Source organism: Podarcis melisellensis (assembly GCF_964234715.1).
Source record: "Podarcis melisellensis genome assembly, chromosome: 4".
In the NCBI taxonomy this organism is placed as follows: domain Eukaryota; kingdom Metazoa; phylum Chordata; class Lepidosauria; order Squamata; family Lacertidae; genus Podarcis; species Podarcis melisellensis.
The window spans coordinates 71458858-71469782 of record NC_138531.1 but is presented as its reverse complement, the minus strand read 5'-3'; the positions used below and the strand labels follow the sequence as shown (position 1 = coordinate 71469782).

Genomic DNA, 10925 nt, shown 5'->3' with positions numbered 1-10925 from the left:
CACTAGCTTATACTTTTGAGTAAATCTTTTGAGTTAATAGTTACTTTATGTGCTGGTGGAAAAAAATCTGTGTCGACTTTCGATTTCATATTATATGTGAACATTTCAGTAGAGGACTCCATACAAAAGCCAGCTTTATTGCAAAAGAAATGAGGGTGACAAAAGGGTTTCCACTATATGCATTTCAAAATTAAAAAGCAACCTCAACGTGGGCAGACTGAAGGATGAGTTGAATTCAAGGGCAAACATATCTAAAAGAGTCCCACTTTCACAGAGCCCTCTCTGCACAGTTTGATCAGTCCCATTTCCAGAAGTTCAATGGTTTCTTTCCTTATCTGAAGAAAAAATAAAACATTAGAGGATTAAGGTTACCAAGGCCGACGCTTCCATGAGGCGAGGTGAAGAACTTTGCCTCAGGAGGCTAATTTGCCCATTCCTCCCCACTCCAGCAGTTGTCAGCCCCACTGCAGCTTCACCTGTGCCACCACTGCAGCACCACCATTTTCCTCACCACAAAAGCCACGCCCCCACTGCATCATGGTGGCAGTGCAAGTGCAGCTGCAGATTTAGGGTACAGTTGCAGTGGCTGGGCCAGTGGCAATCTGGGCACAATGGTGTTGTCAGGGAGAGGGCCAGGATCTGTGGGGGAGCAGTAGGGCATTTTGCCTACAGTGGCATAATGTTCTGGGCTGCCCTTGAAGGTTACTGCAAGACCCCCATGCAAACATTTATTGTGCTGTCTCTCTCACGAACTCACTTACTCCAGCCAGCTGATACCTTACCCTTCTCTTATTTTTAATACTGGCACAACACTCCCCTCATTAAACATGTACTTATGAAACACCATTGGTTAAGAAACATGCCTGCAAACTTGCAGCTTGTCGCTTGCCCATGGCAGTTAGCAGTTCCTTCTGCATTAGGAGTTTGTCAGATCCACCACGCAAGTCAGCCTGGGCAACACTGTCTGCATGTGGGAGGCTAAGCAGACTAGTAAAAATTAAAAAATCTTGAGCTTGTCTGCAGGGAAGTGTTAACCTATACCTGTTTGAAAGGTCATCGGGGTAACTGACAGTAAATGATGTTTCAATTACAAGCATCTTGGCTGGAAAGCAAATTCAATAAAACTCACGGGCATATTAGTCATTTTGCCAGCTGCATCAGCTGCTACTGTAATAATTTCACATTGAAAAATGCCACAAGGGGGCACCTTCTCGCTTCAGTTATGAAAATTCATGGCAATCTTTACTAGTTGACTTTTCTGAACATTGAGAAAACCAACGGGCTTACTATATTGTGACATTTTCAACAGCTTAGTAAAACAAGGCTTCGGAGTGGAAAGGTCAAACTCAACACTTAGTGCAAAAGAGGCCCTGGCCACATTCACACATAACAATTATCCTTGGGTTAATCAACCATACTGTGCATAGATTGCTTGCTAGTGCATTGATCCTGATTGTTTCTGCTTCATTCTTCACTTCACATAAGCAAGTAAAGAAACCAGGAAGGGAAAAGCTGAGTGCTACTTCTAAATCCAAGATTTTGGCTTTTCAAAAACAAAACAAAAAATAATAATAATTGAACAGGAATTATAGGTGAACAACATTTAAAGAGGGCTAGCAATCCTGGGTCAAATACACCACATCCCCAAATAGTCAGACATAACACAACGCTTGCCCTTTCCTGGTTTGTTAACCAGCTTATGAAAAGTGTGATAGAATGGATTCGCTGCACCAGAGGGCATCTCATGCATCATATGGTTCTTGGTGTATCATTACTGCAAATGTCGCTTCCATATTAAAGGGCATTTTCTGACCGAGGATGTAGCTAAGGGCCTGCTGGTTTGATAGCATATACAGAACAGTGTTTGCCATAAATTACAAGGTATAGCAATCAGCACAGTTCACTCACATCCCAACCCTAAACATACCCGAGGGATTAATACCAAGTTAAGTATGCTTTGGACTGTTTTAGTGGGATATAATCGTATTCTAATCAACACAATCTTTAATTTTGGTTTCAGCAGCACAGGAGAAAATAGGTATAAATCATGTGATGCCTGTATATACATCTATGCAGTTGCATGTCACCAGTTTTGTAAAGTATTTTTTACTTTTCAACTGTACTTTTTAAAATTTCAAATGTAATAAAGGGGGAAAAGTTTGCTTGGGAGTACAGCCTTAAAAGTACAATTTTTCCCACTAAGCTACCATATATTCATATATTCACTTTATAGGATTTGCCCTATTATGGAATTGTGTTTTTTCAAAAGAAGGTAAGTGTAAGTGTTAGATATCAAATTGCTTCGTCCTCCTTAGGTAGAGAGGGCTGGAGTTAACAAAGTACATATGTGAAATCTGCTAGAAGAATTTTTGTTCTGTTCTCCAGGCTTACCTCTAACAGATTGTTGTTGTTGTTGTTAGACACTCTATTTGAAAATCCTATGGTCTGTAACTTTTTGAAAGCAGCAGGAGTACTCGCTTCTGCTTTCCTACATAGCTTATTTGAAAGGAGGTGTCAGAGAAATAAATAGAACTTGACTTTAATGAAAATGAATGCTTGAGGTGTTAAAGAGAATCACAGCAGGAAAGGTAAGCATGCCACAGAGCCTGAAGAGAGAGGCAGCCCAAGACATTACTGCATATACTTCCTCTCCTGCTTCAGTTAGACAGATCCCTTCAGCACCACAGCACCAGGTAAAGACCAGCTGACCCATGTAGTGACAAGCCCATGTTCCTCACAAAATGTGTGCAATGGCCCAGCATGTATCTCTTAAGCCTCGGATTAGAAAACTAAAATTATGATGTGAGTTTGTGTAAAAAGTCCCTTTCCCCACTTGCATTTCTAGAATGTGAACTAGAACAGGCTTTTACTTGTTAAATATTATTGCTTGGCACCTCAGGGATGTCAATTAATCTTCTTAACTTCTGATCTCTCCAATTCCAGTCCAAGATGACATACTTCAAGGATGTCATGCTAAGACCATCTGAGGAGACAGTAAGAGACATTTGTTAGTAGCGTGACAAGTGCATTATCAAAATGATACTGGGCTTTTAAAATTCTTTGCTGCCCAATCAATCCCCAGGCAGTTAGTCTTTGCATATTGAGTCCTGCCCTTCTTGGTTAGTGGACAATAAAGAAAGATCCCTGCTGCAAGTTCCTGGCTATGAAATCAGTCCTGTGCCTATTCAATAGCTAAACACAAAAGCAGAATGGCCACTGGCATGCTAATCCCAAGTATCTGCCAGCAACTAATTCCCCAAACTTCTACTTCATAAAAACGCAAGAACTGTGCTTTTATTACGCTGATGATTTATTATTTATAAACTACTTTTCTGTTCAAATTCCCAAAGCGGTGTGTCATAAGCAGCATTATGAAAATGATGTAATGCTGGCTCTTGCTCAACCATTGTTAAGCGACTGGGTAGAAGCCACAGGGTTGCACACTCCAGCCCCTCCATTGTGCAAATTCCTGCTTTAAACTGCAGAAAAGGTGAGCACGAGCAACAATGGTACCCCCTTCTATAACATAAACCTTCCCGTACACACCGAGATCAACTCTGGAGACGCTCCTCTGAAGCTGGGGGAGCAGATGACAAGTGAAAAGGCCTTTTTGGGGATGAACCCCATTTGTGGAATGGTCTTCCCAGGAAGGCTCAACCTGATGCCTTTATAGCATAGGCAAAGAGCTTCACTGCAGTCTGACTGTGCTAAGCGCACTGTGCAGGTGTAAGCTATTCCTTTCCCAGTTTGCTTACCCACTTGTACGAAGGGTGTGCATCTGTATGCGGCTTGTGCATAATCATTGTTTATTAAGCACAGATTCTTGGCTTACTGTGGCATGCAAACATGGGCTGCCACAGATGATCAAATATACAGACTCATGAAACCATTCTTGGGGTGGGGAAATGCTCTGTTTTCATTACTGCAACACAGCCTTACCTTGCTCTAAGAGTGCTTTGATCCTTCCAGGTGTCCCAACACCCACATGGATGACCCCTTTCTCCAGCATCTTCACCTGCTCTTGTATCTGTTTGATGGAAACAAAGAAAAACGTAGCATTTGCAGGAGGCGGGGGAGAGAACAACTATATACATTTCCAGTTCCTTCTCAAATATTTAAAAGACATCTGAAGAAATCTCTAGACCAATGGACGTTTTGCATTACTCCATGGAAAAGAAAGGAAGCTAAGTGGGAAACTTTTCAAGGGGAAAAGGAAAGCAACTAAAGCCTACTAACTATAAACAGTATTTGTTTTCTTTTAATGTGCTATTCAATGCTTCCACCTTTTTCCATAATGGACGTTTTTCCACCACCACCTACAAACAACTGAAAAACCAGTGTGCTGTGGAATTAAGAAATGTACATCTGTATGAAGTTAACATGCATAATGTATTTGCCTTTATAAAGTTAGCACCAGACTGAATTTGCAGTAACTAGTCTAGGACTAAGCAGGGGAAATATACTTATTGGACACAGCTAGCACATGAAGGCAACTACACACTGTATTTAGCCATTTTGCTAAAGGGATTGTTACATCCCTTCTCTGCCATACCACTTGGTTTCTGTGCTAGATGAAGGAGGAAAGGCTTTTCCTCCAGGAGCAGCATAAAAAAAAGAAGGCTAGCAGAGGGAGCTAGAGTGATCTTTCCCTCTTCCTCTTCCCTGCATGGTAGAAGCCTGTCTCTTTTTTACTAGCCCAAGAGGCTAGTATCCCGTTTGCTGATCTCTTAGCAGACTAGTAATTGGTGGAAGGGGGAGGTAGAGGTAGTTAGAAGAGCTTTGAGACACCCAAAGGGCAAGTGAACAGAAAATAGTTATAGAAATAAACTCATCTCTTAACCGCGCTTACCTTTATGTGTTTTGCAAACATCTTCATCACCTTGCCATCTCCTTTGAATGCTGCCATTGACCTAGAACAGAATATACTTTTTAAAAAGAAAATAAAAGAACTGAAAATAAAACGAGGACAGGAACTGATGTATTTCAAGTACAAAAAGAATGAATGCACCAGGGGAAAGTTTATTAAATTGTAATGATCCTCAGTGTTTCCAGCCCTGGGGAATGCCTGCTGAACTCCAGCCTACAACATGAGACACACGGTCAGGTTTTTGTTTTACCCCTCTCTCTCTCTCTCTCTCTCTCTCTCTCTCTCTCTCTCTCTCTCTCTCTCGTTGGCGAAATTATGGATCTCCAAAAGAGTTGTTGGACTCCAACTCCCATCAGCCCCTGCCAGTGAGACCAATAGACAGGGATGGTGGGAATTGAGAGTCCAGCAGTGTCTGGAATGCCACAAGTTCCCCACCTCTGTTCTAGGTGGTAGCAATCTTGTACCTTCACTAATGGTGTCAGACTTCTTGGCCTAGGGACATGATTTCTGCTTGAAGAATGAGAATGCTCAGGATTCAAATCCGGATAAACTTATGCAATAGGGGAGAAGGATGTACCTTTTACTAAAAAATATGGGGAGAGGGACCATAGCTCGGTGGTAGAGCTATGGTAAAGCAATGCTTTGTTTGCAGAAGGCCCCATATTTAATATCTTTATCTAAAAATACAAGTAGCTTCATCTGAAGTAGCAAGTAATGTAAAAGACCTCTCTCTGTGTGAGACTTTTAAGAGCTGCTGCTAATCAGAACATCCAATATTGGGATATATGAACAAATATTCTAAACTAGCATAGGTTCCAGCTGTCATGAAAAATTGGAAAATTCAGAAAGTGCACCTTATGCGGCGGGGGGGGGGGCACCCCCAAATAAAACCCCATCTGCTATAATTTATTCTGTACACACCTATTAAAATGACCTCTGTCCTCCTTGGTGGTTTATCACTCTTCCCCTTCTCTTTAATAAAACCACACATATAAAACCAAACCAACCAAGGAAGGAGTGGAAGTGGTACTGGTGCAATACATTTGTAGCATCCCAATGCATTAGATGGAGACTAATCTTTTTAATGCTTCCCAGAACTAACAAGACACCATGTGCAACAAGTTAAGATGCTTTTAAAAAATGCAAAATGCTATTTTGGACTTGAAATATTCATGCTAGAGCTAGGCAAGGAAGCTACCAGTGTAGGGAAGCTGCCTGAGCAAATACATCTGTGACTTTGTAGGCTAGCAGAGGACAGACAGTGCCCGGGTTTTGCCTGCGATTCCGTGGTTTCAGACAAAACCTCAGAAAAGGGTGCCAGCTTCTATTACATCGCTTAACGACATACTTGATGAGTTCCAGACAGCGAAGAGCGGAGCTGCAGATTATCATCATCACCACCGACTTCTTCTCCATGTGGTTTTTACGGAGTTTCGCCCATTTGGGGCAGACTGCAGTGGGGAGGACGACATGCCGCAGGAGCAGTTATGCAAAATGTACAGCAATGACTAATTGCACGAGAACATGGTGCTTACGTGCCTACTGGCAAGCAGGCAAACTTTTAATTTTGTTTGACTTTTGTAAAAGCCACATTGTAATAAATAAATTTCCAAAGCTACCGTAATCACTCCAGGCAGGTAGGTGAGCGTTAAACGGCATGGCCAAGCAAGACCACTGAAAATGTCAAGAGACACTGGACAAGCTGTGTCATCTCCCAAATGACCATAGCATAATATTGTTTTGATCTCTTTATCTCTCTGTGTGTACGTGTGTATAAAACAAACACTACAGATTAAGTTCCACCTTACTCTGCTATATAATAGTAAATTTTTAAAAACCACACATAAACATAAATATTATAAATATTATAGAACTAAATATTGCACCAGTTTTATGACCACAATATATATCATTGTATATTATCCAAGTAATTTTTGTTTTTATGATTTGTATGTATACTCCATTTTTCTATAAATCTATCTGGCACAAGGGCTCCCTTAGATATTTTCAAGTATGAAAGCTTGGTTTTAAAACCCTTCCAAACACTGTTCATACCAGTTCAGAACTGGGGAGAAATGTGATGATTTCAAGCACAAACCTGTTGATAATTGGACTGCAGTGAGTAAATGGGTATGTATTATTGGCTTTTTAATCATCAAAATTTTTATTGTCAACCACCACCAAGTACCTAAAGGAAGCAAGTTTGTTGCTGAACATTAAGAAAATAACCATTTCTGCTGTAAATCAATAAAGGACCAAAACAAACCATGTTAAAACAGTAGAATAAGAAACATTTTTATTTAGACTAATAATGGAAATCTGAATTTGATTATAATCCTTTAAGGAAAAGAATAGGCATGAGAGTTATATGCACACAACACCTTCAGACCAATGAGCTACTCACTTTCTTTCAGGTAGGAAGAAAAACTGTGGGTGAGGTCATTTGCAGGGAGGAAACAGGCATCTGAAACCGCAAGAGAATATTGTTGCTTGGTGCTAAAACTAAGACCTTTGATTAAATCTTCCAGGAAAGCTCTTTTGCCAAAAGCCATGTAAAGTGCTCTTTGGAAAGGCAGAGTTTCACAAGCACTCAGAGCTAATAACAAGAAGCTTTAAAGCGGATTAGCCAAATGATGGGAACAACATTTAGCCCAACCAGTGTTTTTCCCCTAGAAAAATAGGTGCTGGTACTGTGTATTCTTGAGTACCCCCTGAAAAAAAGCACTGAGCCCAACCCAGATTCCTTCTAAAATCATCTCGCCATACAGCCCACTCCTAACTTATCCTTAAACATAGCTTTGCTTAACCAGCTGTGCATGCTGCGGAATGTTTGCAGCTTTCTTTTTCAAGAGCTGAATCATTAACCAATACCACAAAACTGCACAATTCAACTATACAGAACAGTTCCTGCAACCCACACCAAATCCTGGTTCACCCGACAACAGCAAATGCTATACATTCTGTATCTCCAGCGGCTAGCAGCTTACAAAATCCTGCGAAATCCTGCTGCTTACACAAGTATGTTATTGCTGACTTTCGTTAGCAGCTAGAGATCCAAAACATCTCCCCCACTCTATCATACACAGTTCCATTTCTTTCAATGCATTTTATTTTATTTAGGTATTTGTCTTTAGGAATTTACACTCAGCCATGCTTCCAGGGCACTTTACATAAAAAGAGATTATTAAACCATTGTTAAAGGTGAGGTGCCTGGAAGACAACCACTTAAACCTTGGTTTTTGATGTCACAGGATACTACCAGTGAGAGTAGCAGTCACTTGAGTTTGGTTTGAATATTCTGTTGCTCTTCACTTGTGGCTCTGTAGCTTTTGGGTGGTGATCACTCCTTAACCATAGTTTGCATGTCACACTAAAGTATAGTCAATGTTAGCAAAGGTTTATAAACCAAGAACAAACCTTGGTTAACGACTGACCTTTAACTATATTTAATAAATCATAGATACTTTGCTCGGCTGGGATCAGAGTTAAATGTTGCAGCACGGTTTAGCGTGAACGAACCAGGCCACAGTTGTGTTACAAATTAACATTCCTATTGTTCTTTCTGCTGGTGCATCTTTTATAATATCCTTCATTGTATAATATATTTCATTACCTGGCAACTGTAATTCTTCTAATTCAATCACTGAACGTTTAGCACAAAAATGTTCCTTAAGAAGTTTCTGTAGGTCTTCAGGTAGTCCTGGTTTTGGAGATGATTTTGAAAGAATATCAGAAATTTTCTTCTAAAGAAACAGAAGAAGAGGCACATTCAGCACAGCGATTCCATCTTCACCACTATTGCTGATAAATACACTGTTTTCTATTCTTTTTCTAGCCTGAAAACAACAGGTCTTCAAAAACCTTACATGTGGGACATCTTATGTAGCCTACATGGATTAAGACACCAGGATTCAGTCTAGAATACTGTACTTTAGATGAATATGGCAAAAGCTGTCTAAAAGCTGTTGCTTTTTTAGCACATTTAAACAGCTTTAACATATTTGCTCGTGCATATAGCTTCTGCAGTGGCCTGAAGAATGTGAAGTCACATCAAATGGGAGGCTTTTATCCATATTTCTCTCAACCATCCCCCAAATCTCTGCTCAGCTGTTCATCAAGTTTCTATGGGATTTTCCCAAACAAGCATTAAAAAAAATCTCCAAGCAGAAAGGGATAGCTGAACTGTTGTGCCTTCAAGACCATAGCACCATCCATGCTTACATTTTCTAATTCAACAAATTAAAATTTTCCTTTAAGGGCAGAGATTGTCTCCTGGGCAATTTTCAGAGTGATCTTTTGCATTTGTTTAACATAGAATACATAAGCAGATAAGAATCTGACAAAGATCAATGGGACTCACTTCACTTAAAGCCGGGAGGTGGGGGGAAAGAGCACTATTTCATGGCGCTATTACATCATTCATTGAGTCACTCAATTCCTTCAGGAAAATAATGGTACTCTGGAGGGTGATGCTGATATTAACAAGAAATTCCATAACGGTAAGAACAAGGACACCTGAATATATTCCTTTCCTTCAAAGAGCTGTGGGAGGAAACGTTCTTCACGCAGGAAGTTTTATTATTTTGCTTCTAATTCATTCCAGATGCTAAAGAGCAAAAGGCTTTTTAAAAAGAAAGAATTGGGGGTGGGGACACAGAGACGTTTGCTGTTATTTCCTTACAGCGTGTTCATTCTGGGATTCAGGGCTATAATGCTACAAATATTGCTCTGGAAAGCACCAAAAATGAGATGTGATGTCAGTCTCCAAAACAAAACAAAAACCTTCCAATGGAACATTTTTTTAACATGGATATTACATCCTTGCAGGAAACTTGTGAATATATATTCAAGTATGATAACTGCACCCAGTGCCTGTTTAAGACAGACTGGATAGCTCAGGATAGAGTGCTGCTGATTATGCCAAGGTCGCAGGTTCAATCCCCATATGGGACAGCTGCATATTCCCCCATTGAAATGGGTTGGACTAGATCAGGAGTCGGCAAACTAAGGCCCAGGGACTGGATGCGGCTCACTGGGCTCGTTAATCCGGCTCGCAAACCTTGCGGACCCTGCCGCCTGCCTGGCCAGTCTCCGCACTAAAGCGGCGCGGCACAGAGGCTTTGCCGCATGGGGACTGACTTCCGCAATGCTGGCGTGGCTTTGGATTGGCTGCAGGAAGCTCCCGCAGCCAATCTGAAGCCGCGGGTGCCTCTGGGCAGGTGGCAATGCTGGCATGGCTTTGAATTGGCCGCAGGAAACTCCTGCAGCCAATCCAAAGCTGCAGACGCCTCTGGGCGACACTCTCCCTTTCTTCCTGCTGAGGCAGCTGCGTATGGCCAAGAGCCAAGCAGGAGGAAGTGGTGGTGGCGGGGAGGCTGCCTCCGCCGCCCAGGCCAGCAGCATGGGCTCTGTGCCCTGCGGACCATTGGCCGAGGCAGAGGACAATGATGACGCTGCCGAAGACAAGGCGGTGTTGGCGGCTGCAGCATGAGTGGTGGCAGAGGGGTCCTTTTGGGAAGGGGTGGGTCCGGCCCCCCACAAGGTCTGAGGGACTGTGGACCGGCCCCCTGCTGAAAAAGTTTGCTGACCCCTCAGGGTCCCTTATAACTCTACTTTGCTGATGATCCTCAGGGTCCCTTCTAACTCTACAATTCTATGAAAGAACCTAAGAAGAGCTCTGTTGGATCAGATAGAAGGCCTAGGTGCCTGACACCTCATGTTTTTTTGGATTCCCAGGAAGGTAACACAAACAGGAAGCTTATTTTATCCCATGTGGACTTCCAGACATGGTTGGCAGGCTGAGTTCAGCTTGGTAGGTCTTTGACAAGCGACTCCTGATACAGAATTTGGGTATCTTGCATCTGCCTGTTGAATCAAGAGTAAAGATACTACGTCCGTGTTGGTATGTGCAACAAATTAGTAGAGTTTTAAGATAACACATAAGTGAAAAGAGTAATAGAACTTAAAAGCCTGGTGCTGCATCAACTCAGCTTTTTTTTTTTTTTAATACAATCTTATATCTGAGAAGTTGGGAGTTTTTGGCAACTGAGCACACCCA

The 10925-nt window shown here is 41.7% G+C and overlaps 1 protein-coding gene across 2 annotated transcripts in view; it reads right to left on the bottom strand.

Moving 5' to 3' along the window:
* Positions 1 to 116: 116 nt before the first annotated feature.
* The window catches only part of CMSS1 (cms1 ribosomal small subunit homolog), a 174613-nt gene continuing 163804 nt past the window's right edge, over positions 117 to 10925 (bottom strand). For both annotated transcript variants that reach the window (XM_081908562.1, XM_081908563.1), the window contains exons 4-10: positions 8481 to 8610; positions 7272 to 7331; positions 6216 to 6318; positions 4850 to 4910; positions 3940 to 4027; positions 2895 to 2983; positions 117 to 335 (exon numbers count right to left, since the gene is read on the bottom strand). In XM_081908562.1, coding sequence (XP_081764688.1) covers positions 252 to 335; positions 2895 to 2983; positions 3940 to 4027; positions 4850 to 4910; positions 6216 to 6318; positions 7272 to 7331; positions 8481 to 8610 — 615 coding nt within the window. In that variant the 3' untranslated portion in view covers positions 117 to 251. The remainder of the gene's footprint in view (positions 336 to 2894; positions 2984 to 3939; positions 4028 to 4849; positions 4911 to 6215; positions 6319 to 7271; positions 7332 to 8480; positions 8611 to 10925) is intronic.